This window comes from Oncorhynchus nerka, linkage group LG2 (genome assembly GCF_034236695.1).
Source record: "Oncorhynchus nerka isolate Pitt River linkage group LG2, Oner_Uvic_2.0, whole genome shotgun sequence".
In the NCBI taxonomy this organism is placed as follows: domain Eukaryota; kingdom Metazoa; phylum Chordata; class Actinopteri; order Salmoniformes; family Salmonidae; genus Oncorhynchus; species Oncorhynchus nerka.
This window is the reverse complement of record NC_088397.1, coordinates 6,212,692-6,228,094: the sequence shown is the minus strand read 5'-3', so window position 1 is coordinate 6,228,094 and position 15,403 is coordinate 6,212,692. Positions and strand designations below refer to the sequence as shown.

General features: G+C 42.0%; 1 protein-coding gene across 1 annotated transcript in view; it reads right to left on the bottom strand.

Annotated features, from left to right (window-relative positions):
- The window catches only part of LOC115116980 (zinc finger protein OZF-like), a 171,776-nt gene extending 158,859 nt beyond the window's left edge, over positions 1–12,917 (bottom strand). Inside the window, exon 1 of the mRNA XM_065022422.1 lies at positions 12,769–12,917. Coding sequence (XP_064878494.1) covers positions 12,769–12,871 — 103 coding nt within the window. The 5' untranslated portion in view covers positions 12,872–12,917. The remainder of the gene's footprint in view (positions 1–12,768) is intronic.
- Between the last annotated feature and the right edge of the window lie 2,486 nt (positions 12,918–15,403).

Sequence of the window (15,403 nt, the reverse complement as noted above, 5' to 3'; positions counted from 1 at the left end):
ACAAAAATACCAAGTAATTTTTGCAGTGTGACTCCATTAAATGTGTGTGTGTGTGTGTGTGTGTGTGTGTAGATTAAACATGAACGGGCCAAAACGGACATGGCAGCAGGTCAAAATCAAATACAAGAACATTCTGCAGAATGGTATGGTCCCTGACTAATATTTAACAAAGCACAAGCATATATTGTACCCAGAAGGTGCCTGCTCACACCTTGTCTGTACTGTTTTAGCAGTGAAAAAGAATACCCACAGACAAGGCACGGGTGGTGGGTCACCAAAGGCTGACCTTACCCCAGCAGAGGACATGGCCTTGGAGCTAAATAAAGGCAGGCCCGTCTTAGAGGGGATCCCTGGGGGAAAGAGACGAGCATAGGTTCCTCCCAAGATGCCACCCGCTTCATTCAAGGTATGTCCTTCCATCTCTACATGGGATACAACCACATTCATATTGAATCAATTTGGACTGTCTGACTTTGGTTTACCTATTGCCTTGCAGTGCCTGGCAGCACTGTGTTCCTGTTAGAGCCACCAGCACAAGCACCAGACGATGCTGATCCAGTGAGTACTCCATCAAAGGCATACTGTAGGCCTGGCATGTCTTGTCTACTAGCTTCAATATGAATCCGATTAAATGTGATAGGGTGAAGGCCCCAGTGCAGCAGCAACAGCACATGATGGAGACGATGATGAGGAGGAGACCATCTCTCTGGATTCCAGAAGGCATGAGGTATCATGTTAAGACTGTGAAAGTACTATTTACTCTACAATGGTGAGGAGTCCTCATCAAAATCAAAAATCTAATTTCTTTTACAGGACCCAGATGCTATACAGTGGGAAAACCAGCCTGGCAACATAGTGCGTATTAATAAAAGGACACCACATCCTGCCAAATTCCAGCTGCGCTAATTGTATTGTGTTCACAGAGCTCACAAGCTATCAGAAAGTTGTATGGCAACCACCTCCGGCGCCAAATAGAACTGGCAGACATAGACATTCAGTACAAGAAGAAAAAGATGGAAAATCTTGCACTGGAGTCCGAAATAAAAAGAGGACAATTAGGAAACTGGACCTTGAAATAAAAAAACTTGAGAGGGAGGTGAGATATGCCTTCAATGTACACTGTATGCTAACTGTAACACAAATGTATTAATCATTATTTTTCTTTCCTCCCCCAGCTCCAAGAAGATGACACAGCTCAAAATAAAAATTAGGTATATTCTCGTAAAGTCAAGTGAGCCATGACATATGAGCTCTTATTGTGAGCACACAGGACGGTGGCATCTTTCTAAGGTTTTTTTATTTTCCCAGCAATCAGTACAACCAAGTCATCGTTATAAGGCATCGCCCTCTTTTGCCCACCCCCAGCACCAGGTGTGGCCACTAGCCTATATGAAGGCCCAAAATTGTGTGTTCCTTTCTGCTCTGACAATGGCATGCCCATTCGTGCGAGATGTGGTGGATGAAGAAGCACTTGTGCTGAGGAGAGCCTTCAGGCGAGAAAGGGTCTTCAGGGACCGGTTGGACCCACTGGCCTTCCCTGATGACCATCTATATGAAAGATACAGGTTTTCTGCAGATGGCATCAGGTATCTATGCAGACTACTGGGTCCCAGGATTAAGCACCGCACTGCACGGAGCCATGCACTGAGTGTGGAGCAAATGGTTTGTGTGGCCTTGCGCTTTTTGCTAGTGGAGCCTTCCTGTACTCAGTGGGGGATGCAGAACAGCTGAACAAGGCCACAATTTGCCGCACAATAAGGAGTGTGTGTCTGGCTATCAAAGCATTAGCAGATGTCTTCATCTCCTTCCCTGGCCACAGAAGACTCTGTGACATCAAAGAGGAGTTCTATAGGATTGCAGGTAAGAGGATCTACAAATTACAGGACAACTGTTAACACATAGTAGGATACTCATTACTTTGTGTGACAGGTTTCCCCAATGTCATTGGTGCAGTGGACTGCACACACATAAGGATAAAAGCCCCTCAGGTGCCCATGAGGCCGATTTTGTGAATAGGAAATCCTTTCACAGCATTAATGTTCAGGTGAACATAACTTTTTGATATTGTCCATTGACGAACACTCTGCATTGCCAGTGATGTGCATTGATTGGTGTAATATTCCTCATCTTATGATTTCAGATGGTCTGCAATGCTGACTGTGTGATCAGCAATGTTGTGGCAAAATGGCCTGGCTCAGTCCATGACTCCAGAATCTTTCGGGCCTCTGAAATCTATCAGTGCCTATCACAAGGTAAGCCACACAACCCCTATTTATAACCATCATGGCTGTGTCAAGAATATCACTGTGTTTATGAGGTAGTAATGATGAGATTTTGTGTTGACAGGTGAATTCTCTGGTGTGTTGCTGGGAGACAGGGGTATGGCTGCCAGCCTTTTCTCCTGACACCTTTCACAGACCCCCAGGAAGCACAGCAGGCCTACAACCATGCCCATGCCAGGACCAGGGCCAGAGTTGAAATGACCTTTGGCCTCCTGAAGGCACGCTTTCACTGCCTTCACAAATTAAGGGTCAGCCCTGTTAGGGCATGTGATATTACTGTGGCTTGTGCTGTCCTCCACAATGTGGCCTGCCTGAGGAAGGAGAGGGCCCCCAGAGTGCCACCAGCCATGGACTGGGACAATCCGGCAATCTTCCCTGATGACGACAGTGGTCGGCTGCTGAGGGACCAATATGTGTTGAATTATTTTAGTTAGTATGTGTGCTTTCAATTTTGGTTAAATATGTCCTGCGGTGGCAGAGGAATTTGGGTTTTTTGGGTTCGTTTTTTGACGAATTTGGCCTCTTATGATGTTTGTGCGGTATACTGTGTGTAATACAAGGCTGCAGGGAGGCTACTGCATCCATTCATTTGTCTGTTCAGTTGATGTGTATGGATTTGTCCTGCATTTATTTTAGTGTGCAGACATGCAGGGTGTGTTATATACAGACCTTTGAATGTGTATGTATCATTTTGTATAATATGCTTGGATTCTGTGCTTTCCATCTTGTAGAGACACTGTGACTTCAGTTTCGAAAGGAGCTGATGGTTTACCTGCTTTGTTTTGTCCTTATTCAATAAAGGAACATAATGTTACACATTGTGTTTTTATATTCATATGGAATGTGTATTTGTTTATATGACAGAGTACTAGGGCCACACTGAAGAAAAAGGATAAAGTCATAAATTTATGAGGCTGGTTCTTTCTGCAGAAAAGCTACATATTGTTTTTACAGTTTTGATACTTATGACAATGTGATACTTAATATTCTGGCACATCAGCATGTCTTTGTTTATGAAACCATACTGAAGTACAATTTCACGAAATGCCCCACATCTGTCATTTTAACAACTGTCCTCCTTTAAAACAACTGGTTACAATATTATGACTTGTGTTTTTTTCCCCTCTGTGGCCCTAATATTCTATCATTTTATATATAGCCTTATAGTCTATGGGAAACTGTAAATTATCTAATGATAGCAACATCATCTAAAAATCATTTTTTATCCAAAATCATTGAAATTAATGATCACAAACGTTTAAATAATAACAGTGGGTCTAGTTATATGTGATAACAATGTATAGTGAGCAGTGAAATAACTATTGGTTTCCATTTGTGGTGACTGCTGACTGACATTAGGGATGAGATTAAATAGATCCTGGAATTTAGCCTGGTCTGGAGCAGGCTAGCTCCACAGAATAAATCTCCATGGTAATTTATACCATAACATATCCTCCTGCCCCCTATCCATCTTTAGTGCAACCGGATTACGGATCAATTGAGCCAGGATCACCAAGATATCCTGGCTTAATCCCTTATCCTAGTTTTGTGCAACAGGCCCCAGTTCTCAGCATTATTTTCGGTGTATTATTTTATTACTAAGCTTTTGTTTAATGATAAACGGAATGAATCAACTGTTTATTAAATTGTATTTTAATACTTGATTCATTACTGTAGTCATTGATCATGAATGTATTTGCATAACTGTGTTGAAGTTGATTGATCTGGCGGCAGGTAGCCTAGTGGTTAAGAGTGTTTGGCCAGTAACTGAAAGGTCGCTGGTTAGAATCCCGAGCCGATGAGGTGAAAAATCTGTCAAGGCAATTAACCCTTATTTCTCCTTTAAGTCGCTCTGGATAAGAACATCTGCTAAATGACAAGAATGTAATGAAAAAATATGTTTGTACATACATGTTTTCTCTCTTGTGTATAATTCAATGAAATAAACTATTTAAAAACAGCCGTGCATATATTATGACGACATTTTGTGAAGTTTTCGTTTTGGGCTTTGTGTAAGGGTTTTTTCGGCTGTTTGTGCACACACATTTTTTTTTGGAGGCAAGTCGGTAGCCGAAGTTTAAGCCCGTTCATTTGTGATTGGTCAACAGCACTCAACATTAATGACAGATTTGAGTTATCTATTTTGAGGAAGTGGCGATAGACCCTTTTTCAGTACTCAACACACTGACGTCACTCACAGATGTGTGCGACTCTTGGCAGCAGTCGTCTAGATGTACGTTTTTATTACTTCCAAACTAAATATCTTTGAGTTTATATACGCTTACAATGTTTTGATTCTAGCTTGAACAGTCGCTAAGATCACAGAACGCTTTCGTTCATTGATATAGGCTATAGCGAAAGCCATTTTACTGGTTAAAGTGTTGTTGTTTTTTTAAGTATAATGCAGTTGATTTGTGATGATGACACAAACATATGAAGTAGGACATTCATACAAGCCTTAAAATACAATTTTAATTTGTAAACAGAGAAAGGGTTCTATGGCGTGTCAAAATGGACAAACCGTGCTACTGACACTTTCTCGTTTTTCAAGCAAAAGTCTTTTAAGGGAGTATGAGAGCACAGTCGTTAGGTTCGCCTAGCCTTTTTAAGAGATGACAAAAGTAGTTTTCTTTATTAAATAAATGAATATTTATAGCACATGCTTAGAGCAAATCCATCTCTAGCTAAATATAACTCCAAAGGAACCCTAATTAAAGGGATAGTTCAATCAAATTACAAATGTCCACCTTGGTTTCTTCACCCTGTATACAATCCAAATAATGTACACTTCAACAGTGAAGTTCTGAAGATGGAGGACTTTCAGTACAGCAGTGTTCCCCAATCCTGGTCCCAAAGGGTATGTTTGTTTTTGCCCTCGCACTCACATACCTTATTCAATTCAAAGGCTTGAGTTGTTTAGTTGAATCCAGTGTGTGAGTGTTAGGGGCAAAAACAAACAAGCTCATGGATCCCCAGGACCAGGATTGGAAAACAATGTAGTACATACCAAAAGGTGTGATAATGCAAATTATATGCAATTATCATTTTGCTCATTTGTTTGCATACAATTTGCATAAGCATCCCACTTTTTTCTCTGTACTGAAAGTGCTTTATATTGAAAACTTAACTGCTAACATGCAACCTTTTTGGCATTGTATTAACAGTGGACTAATGAACAAAACACGACGAGGACGTTTTTTTGTTGTTGTCAAAACTTCCCTTTCATAGAGCCTAGCTCCATTAAAGAGTAGTTCACTATTTTACAACTTGAAGTCCTGTATGTAAGATTACTTGGTTTGTATTCAGGGGACTAGGTGTGTACTCAATATTTGTGGTGTGTACTCAGGAGATGAATCTCTGATCTTAGCAGTGCCTTTCTTACACCTTCGCAGCATTGCACTGTGGTTCTTCAATGTTTTCCTGCCGCTGTTCGAACAGATAAAGCATTTGTGGATCTTTACAAAATGTCTCCTGTTTCTGTCATCTCCATCCACGTTGCAATGATTGTATGAAATGTTGAAATGTTTTTGTTGTAGACTTGGCCCAATGGATACCTGTCCAGTGATGCCATCTCTAGATCCTGCAGTGCAACAAGTCTCCACTGTCAATCAGGACCCAGTGACTGTAGGTTTAGAATCTGTTTTGAAGGCAGTGTGAAAGGAGAGAGGCAGGCTGGGTTTGTCCTCACTGTTAATCTGTCTGAGATCAACCTCCTGGTCCTCCTCTGTGCAGGCCACACCCCCTCCCATTGTTACTGTGTGTATGAACACATTTTGAACAATGGCTTCCTAAAATTCTGTGGTGCTTACGAACCAAATAGGAAAGGTTCTGGTAGATGTGGGACATTACATGTGAGGTCACAGTTCTTTCACTCTGAACATTCATATCAATGACTCACCTTGAAATGGGCCATCAATACCAGAGTTCTAAAATACTATTTACATAATCAACTAGGCATTTTAACAGTCTGACCCTCTATATAGTCTTGGGTATATATTGAGCTCTAACAATGGGGCGTGGAAAAGGTCTGTTGAAATGAATACTGTAGTGATGTGAGAAAGGTAACACAAGCTTCCTCTCTGGTTCCATTCCCCAATACTAACTGGGTCATTACATTCCAATATGATGCTAACATATGGAATTGTTTTAAGAAGGTCATACCATGGATTGTTTAGATAATTGATTTAGAATTTTAGGACATTAGGTATAAAAATATATATATTGAATTTGGCCTTTACTACTATATCCCATCAAAACACATTGAATGACACCTTCATTAAAATACTAATGGTGAAAACTGATCAACACGTCATCAATATCTGATACATTTAGTATTTTATTAGGATCCTCAGCGGCTACTTTTCCTGGGGTCAAACAGGAAACACTAAAAATACATAATATACATACAGTGGGGTAAAAAAGTATCTAGTCAGCCACCAATTGTGCAAGTTCTCCCACTTAAAAAGATGAGGCCTGTAATTTTCATCATAGGTACACTTCAACTATGACAGACAAAATGAGAGAGAAAAAAATCCAGAAAATCACATTGTAGGATTTTTAATGAATTTATTTGCAATTTTATTTAAAATTATACACAAGAGAAGATGTTGCCCGGAACAAATTAATGTACAAACATATCAATTAACTTCAACTGTTACTAAAACAATGAATCTAGCATTAAAAGGCAATTTAATAAACACTAGCCAATTCATAGCCTGTTTATCATTAAACAAAACGTGTTTGGTAATATACAAATAATCCACCGAAACTAATGCAGAAAACTGATCATCGTTATCTGATACAGTGCATTCATAAAGTATTCAAACTGCTTGACTTTTTCCACCTTTTGTTACATTACAGCATTATTATAAAATGCATCAATCTACACACAACACTCCAAAATTACAACAAAAATCAGGTTTTTCAAAATTTTCGCAAACGTTGTCTTAGCTGTGTGCTTAGGGTCATTGTGTGAGGCCCTGCGCACTCTGGAGCAGGTTTTCATCAAACCTGACTACCAAAGTCCATTTGATGTCACAAAGCTGGCCAGTACTTTAAAAATATATCCTGTTGTCCTGGTTTCCAGTAGTTTGTAGAAGAGGATGTCTTCCTTAATTGACCCTCCAAAAACATAACGGACATATACCAGGAGCTGTGCCAGGCCCGCCACGTCTGTTGACTCATCTAGCTGTAACAGACATATACCAGGAGCTGTGCCAGGCCCGCCACGTCTGTTGACTCATCTAGCTGTAACAGACATATACCAGGAGCTGTGACCAGGCCCGCCACGTCTGTTGACTCATCTAGCTGTAACAGACATATACCAGGAGCTGTGCCAGGCCCGCCACGTCTGTTGACTCATCTAGCTGTAACAGACATATACCAGGAGCTGTGCCAGGCCCGCCACGTCTGTTGACTCATCTAGCTGTAACAGACATATACCAGGAGCTGTGCCAGGCCCGCCACGTCTGTTGACTCATCTAGCTGTAACAGACATATACCAGGAGCTGTGCCAGGCCCGCCACGTCTGTCGACTCATCTAGCTGTAACAGACATATACCAGGAGCTGTGCCAGGCCCGCCACGTCTGTCGACTCATCTAGCTGTAACAGACATATACCAGGAGCTGTGCCAGGCCCGCCACGTCTGTCGACTCATCTAGCTGTAACAGACATATACCAGGAGCTGTGCCAGGCCCGCCACGTCTGTTGACTCATCTAGCTGTAACAGACATATACCAGGAGCTGTGCCAGGCCCGCCTGTGTTGACTCATCTAGCTGTAACAGACATATACCAGGAGCTGTGCCAGGCCCGCCACGTCTGTCGACTCATCTAGCTGTAACAGACATATACCAGGAGCTGTGCCAGGCCCGCCACGTCTGTTGACTCATCTAGCTGTAACAGACATATACCAGGAGCTGTGCCAGGCCCGCCACGTCTGTTGACTCATCTAGCTGTAACAGACATATACCAGGAGCTGTGCCAGGCCCGCCACGTCTGTTGACTCATCTAGCTGTAACGGAGCTGTGCCAGGCCCGCCACGTCTGTCGACTCATCTAGCTGTAACGCATAGAATTATTGGCTTGTAAGGCGAAGCAGTAATTGTTCCAAACATCTACCATGTCACTGATGTGTCGTGAAACGGTATAGTTTTTTGGGATTTGTCCCCCAGCCATATCTGCGGAAGCAGGAAGATTTAAGTCCTCCACAATAGTATGATGCTTGCCTGTCCTAGTCACTCGATAGCTCACCATATAAGACGATTCTAGCTCCTTCTTATTCATGGTATCTGTTGCTTTTATACATGTCTTACTACTCGAAAGTAGTCTCAACTCTCGCTGAAAAAACTCCTGTGGCTTATTTTTCAAATTGGCATGTTTTGTTTCTAAATGTCTGCGCAAGAGTGAAGGTTTCATCGAGTTGTGAGATAAACACACTGTGGCTGAGGAAAGGCACATCCCTGTCTGTTGTTTGGTGTTTTGCCGGATAAAGAGGCAGTAGCTCTGACAGTTGTGATTCTGATGCAGGCCAGTGTCCATGCTAGCTGGGCTAACAACAAATGGAGAATTACTGATGCTAGCATTGGATGTGCTTATGGAAGCAGAACAACTTGTGTCGTTGACAGGTGCAGTACTGCTGGTAGTACCAGTACTACCAGTAGAGCTGGGACGTGTCTATGGAATCGAGCAAAAAAAAAAAAAAAACAGCAAAAAACTGACAAGATGCACAATGATCAGTAAAGAGAGACTAACATTCTATGATGCTCCCTTTCCTCTGCATTGTTCTCTCACAATGAGAAACAATAGGATTACAATAGTATTCTACACTTTCTTCATTTGATCCAATTCAAAGTTGCCATTTATTTTATGAGATGAGAATTAAGAAGAGTGACTAATCTTAGCTGGTCTGAGAGAACTGATAAGGCTTCTCTCAAGTGTGTAGCCGTTGGTGTGTTTTACATTGCCCAAATCAGGAGAAGCTGTTGTCACACTAAGAGCAGAAGAAAGGCTTCTCTCCTGTGTGTGATCTCTGATGACCATTTAGCTCAGCTGATGATTTAAATCATTTTCCACAGTCAGAGCAGGAATAAGGCTACTGTCCATTATGTATACCTTGGTGTCTTTTTAACTGGCCCATTTGAGAGAAACTCTTCCTACAGTCAGAGCAGGACTAAGGATTCTCTCCTCTATGTATACCTTGGTGACTTTTTAAGTGGCTCGATTGAGAGAAATTAGCCCCACAGTCAGAGTAAGAGTATGGCTTCTCTCCTGTGTGTACACGTTCATGTTGTTTTAGGTGGCTCAATTGAGAGAAACTCACCCCACAGTCAGAGCAGAAGGCGTTTCTCCAGTGTGTGTTCTCCTGTGAACTTTTAGATTAGTGGCATTTGTGAAGCATTTTCCACAATCAGAGCAAGAGTAAGGCTTCTCTCCTGTGTGTGTTCTCTGGTGAACTTTTAGAACATTTAAATACGTGAAGCATTTTCCACAGTCAGAGCAAGAGTAAGGCTTCTCTCCTGTGTGTATACGTTCATGTTGTTTTAGGTGGCTCGGTTGAGAGAAACTCGCGCTACAGTCAGAGCAGAAGTATGGCTTTTCTCCAGTTTGTGTTCTCTGGTGAACTTTTAGAACATTTAAATACGTGAAGCATTTTCCACAGTCAGAGCAAGAGTAAGGCTTCTCTCCTGTGTGTACTCTCTGATGAACTGTCAGAACCCTTGATGTAGAGAATTTCTTCCCACAGTCAGTACAGGGATACAGATTCTCTCCAGTGTGTGATTTAAGGTGTATTTTTAGCTTGGATAGAATTAGGAAAATCTCCTCACAATGTGGGCAGTGGTAAGACCTCTTAGCTCTGTGATCTTCCTGCTGTTGCTCTCTGGATGTAGAGAATGTCTCAACATGATCTCCTGTGTGAACATCAGAAGAACCAGTCAGTTGGTGTAATATACAGTACCAGTCAAAAGTGTGGACAAACCTACTCATTCAAGGGTTTTTCTTCATTTTTACTATTTTCTACATTGAATAATAATAGTGAAACATCAAAACCATGGTATTACACATATGGAATCATGTAGTAACCCCCCCCCCAAAAGTGTTAAATCAAAATAGCTTGTATTTTAGATTGTTCAAAGTATTGACTTGCCTTGACAGCTTGGCACAGTCTTGGCACTATCTATCTATCAACCAGCTTCACCAGGAATGCTTTTCCAACAGTCTTGGCACTCTATCACTTATAAAATGTCCTCGTTTTGAAAGAAAAACATTTTTTTTGTAAAATAAAATACCAAATTGATCAATAGTGTAGACATTGTTAATGTTGTAAATGACTATCGTGGCTGGAAACGGCTGATTTTTTAAATGGAATATCTACATAGGCGTACAGAGGCCCATTATCAGCAACCATCACTCCTGTGTTCCAATGGCACGTTGTGTTAGCTAATCCAAGTTTATCATTTTAAAAAGGCTAATTGATCATTACAAAACACTTTTTTTTAAAGATACACTTGGATTAGCTAACACAACATTACATTGGAACACAGGAGTGATGATTATGGGCCTCTGTACACCTATGTAGATATTCAATATAAATATATATATTTTTAAGCAGTTTCCAGCCACAATAGTCATTTGCAACATTAACAATGTCTACACTGTTTTTCTGATCAATTGTATATTTTATTGGACAAAAAAGTGATTTTCTTTTAAACAGTTTCCAAACTTTTGAACGGTAGTCATTTGTATTCATGTCAGTAGGCTGGTAGTGTTTTTCATATCATCAATTGTATATTTTAGGCTTGGACAAAAAAGTGATTTTCTTTCAAAAGGCTGGTAGTGTACATTTCTGGTACTGTATGTATTCATATCAGTAGGCTGGTAGTGTATGTATTCATGTCAGTAGGCTGGTAGTGTATGTATTCATATCAGTAGGCTGGTAGTGTATGTATTCATGTCAGTAGGCTGGTAGTGTATGTATTCATATCAGTAGGCTGGTAGTGTATGTATTCATATCAGTAGGCTGGTAGTGTATGTATTCATGTCAGTAGGCTGTACAATACAAGGCACCGGGGTAGGCAATTGTTGCAACCTCTATTACTAGCCGGTTCAACCTCTTTCATATCGTCTGAGATCCCCAAAGATTGGAAAGCTGCCGCAGTTATCCCCCTCTTCAAAGGGGGAGACACTCTAGACCCAAACTGTTACAGACATATATCTATCCTACCCTGCCTTTCTAAGGTCTTCGAAAGCCAAGTTAACAAACAGATCACCGACCATTTCGAATCCCACCGTACCTTCTCCGCTATGCAATCTGGTTTCCGAGCTGGTCATGGGTGCACCTCAGCCCCGCTGAGGGGGGTGCCACAGGGTTTAATTCTCGGGACGACTCTTTTCTCTGTATTAATCAATGATGTCGCTCTTGCTGCTGGTGATTCTCTGATCCACCTCTATGCAGACAACACCATTCTGTATACCTCTGGCCCTTCTTTGGACACTGTGTTAACTAACCTCCAGACGAGCTTCAATGCCATACAACTCTCCTTCCGTGGCCTCCAACTGCTCTTAAATGCAAGTAAAACTAAATGCATGCTCTTCAACCGATCGCTGCCTGCACCTGGCTGCCCATCCAGCATCACTACTCTGGACGGTTCTGACTTAGAATATATGGACAATTACAAATACCTAGGTGTCTGGCTAGACTGTAAACTTTCCTTCCAGACTCACATTAAACATCTCCATTCCAAAATTAAATCTAGAATCGGCTTCCTATTTCTCAACAAAGCAACCTTCACTCATGCTGCCAAACATACCCTCGTAAAACTGACTATCCTATTGATCCTTGACTTCGGCGATGTGATTTACAAAATAGCCTCCAACACTCTACTCAACAAATTGGATGCAGTCTATCACAGTGCCATCCATCTCCCTCACTAACTTTAAGCATCAGCTGTCAGAGCAGCTCACCATCCAAGTACATCATCCACAAACTGTTATTCATTTTTTTGCTCCTTTGCACCCCAGTATCTCTACTTGCACATTCATCTTCTGCACATCTATCACTCCAGTGTTTAATTGCTAAATTGTAATTACTTCCCCACTACGGCCTATTTATTGCCTTACCTCATTTGCACACAGTGTATATAGATTTTCTATTGTGTTATTGACTATACGTTTGTTTATCCCATGTGTAACTGTGTTGTTGTTGTTTGTGTCGCACTGCTTTGCTTTATCTTGGCCAGGTCGCAGTTGTAAATGGCCTACCTGGTTAAATAAAGGTGAAATAAAATATAAATAAAATACAGATAGCCCAGCACTCCAGATAGCCCAGTGAATAAAACAAATGCTGACAATACTGGTGTCAAACCATACTGGTATTTCATACCGTAGCATGAAATAACATCTACTTTCTCATTGAAACAGTTCTACACCAACTTTTCATACAGTGGGAAGTTGGAACGAACAACACACTTAGATAGAACCTGTGCTTACCATGATTAACAGATTTCCCAATCTTCTCCTCCTCTTCTTCATCTTTCATGTTGACATTCAGCTCCAGTGTTTGACTGCAGTCTTCCAGCTTCACTGATGCCATCTCTGGATCCTGCAGTGCAAACTGGGCTCCACTCTCACAATCAGCACCCAGTGACTGTGGGTTTGGACTTAGTGTGGAAGGAGAGAGGCAGGCTGGGTTTGTCCTCACGGTTGATGTTACCGGCCTCAGACTTAATCTGAGTCGGCAAGTAGTAATAAAGAGAAAAAGACAGAAGTTAGTCTTGACAGTTCAGGCACTTTATTCCCTAAACATATATTATATTTCTTGTTCAATTATCTAATTCAGTGCTTGACTTGGACTGAAATAGGTGCCTGTGCTCATTTTGGGTGCCTGTACTGTTTATATTTAGGGGCAGGAACTACACAATACTGTTGAGCTAATATTCTATAAGAGGAACATGATCTCAAGCAGTAGAAATGTAAGTACTCTGCTCCGGTAAGCTCCTGTCCAAATCAAGCATGGATCTCATTTCAGTAGATCAGGTAGCTAAGCATTGGCAACAAATACAGGACTAACATCAGGACAAAGATCGAATCGTACTACACCGGCTCCAACGCTCGTCAGATGTGGCAGGGTTTGCAAACTATTACAGACTACAAAGGGAAGCACAGCCGAGAGCTGCCCAGTAACACGAGCCTACCAGACGAGCTAAATAACTTCTATGCTCGCGTTGAGGCAAGGAACACTGAAACATGCATGAGAGCATCAGCTGTTCCAGACGACTTTGTGATCATGCTCTCCGCAGCTGATGTGAGTAAGACCTTTAAACAGGTCATCATTCACAAGGCCGCTGGGCCAGACGGATTACCAGAACGTGTACTCCAAGCATGCGCTGACCAACTGGCAAGTGTCTTCACTGATATTTTCAACCTCTCCCTGTCTGAGTCTGTAATACCAACATGTTTCAAGCAGACCACCATGGTCCCTGTGCCCAAGAACACTAAGGCAACCTGCCTAAATGACTACCGACCCGTAGCACTCATGAACTGTAGCAGTGAAATGCTTCGAAAGGCTGGTCATGGCTCACAACAGCATTATCCCAGAAACCCTAGACCCACTCCAATTTGTATACTGCACCAACAGATTATGCAATCTCTATTCCACTCCACCCTGCCCTTTCTCACCTGGACAAAAGTAACACCTACGTGAGAATGCTATTAATTGACTACAGCTCAGCATTCAACACCATAGTACGCATCACTAAGCTAAGGACCCTGGGACTAAACACCTCCATCTGCAAATGGATCCTGGACTTCCTGACAGGCCACCCCCAGGTGGCAAGGGTAGGTAACAACACATCCACCATACTGATCCTCAACGCGGGAGCCCCTCAGGGGTGTGTACTCAGTCCCCTCCTGTACTCCCTGTTCACTCATGACTGCACGGCCAGGCACGACTCCAATACCACCATTAAGTTTGCTGATGACACAACAGTGGTGGGCCTAATCACAGACAATGATGAGAAAGCTTATAGGGAAGAGATCAGAGACCTGACTGTGTGGTGCAAGGACAACAACCTCTCCCGCAACGTGATCAAGACAAAAGGAGATGATTGTGGACTACAGGAAAAGGAAGACTGGGAATGGGAGTGTGCTCATTGACGGGGCTGTAGTGGAGCAGGTTGAGAGCTTCAAGTTTCTTGGAGTCCACATCACCAACAAACTAACATGGTCCAAGCACACCAAGACAGTCGTGAAGAGGACACAACAAAACCTATTCCCCTCAGGAGACTGAAAAGATTTGGCATGGGTCCTCAGATCCTCAAAAAGTTAATCAGCTGCACCATCGAGAGCATGGGACTAAACTGGTTGCAGCACTACCTGGTATGGCAACTGCTTGGCCTTTGACGACTGCTTGGCCTTTGACGACTGCTTTGCCTTTGACGACTGCTTGGCCTTTGACGACTGCTTGGCCTTTGACGACTGCTTGGCCTTTGACGACTGCTTGGCCTTTGACGACTGCTTGGCCTTTGACGACTGCTTGGCACTACAGAGTAGAGGTCGACCGATTATGATTTTTCAACGCCGATACCAATACCGATTATTGGAGGACCCAAAAGCCGATACCGATTAATCAGCCAATTTTTAAAAAATGCATTTGTAATAATGACAATTACAACAATACTGAATTAACACTTATTTTAACTTAATATAATACATCAATAAAATCAATTTAGCCTCAAGTAGATAATGAAACATGTTCAATTTGGTTTAAATAATGCAAAAACAACGTGTTGGAGAAGAACGTAAAAGTGCAATATGTGCCATGTAAGAAAGCTAACTTTCAGTTCCTTGCTCAGAACATGAGAACACATGAAAGCTGGTGGTTCCTTTTAACATGAGTCTTCAATATTCCCAGGTAAGAAGTTTTAGGTTGTAGTTATTATAGGACTATTTCCCTCTATACCATTTGTATTGCATTAACCTTTGACTATTGGACGTTCTTATAGGCACTTTAGTATTGCCAGTGTAACAGTATAGCTTCCGTCCCTCTCCTCGCTCCTCCCTGGGCTCGAACCAGCAACACAACGACAACAGCCACCACATCGAAGCAGCGTTGCCCATGCAGAGC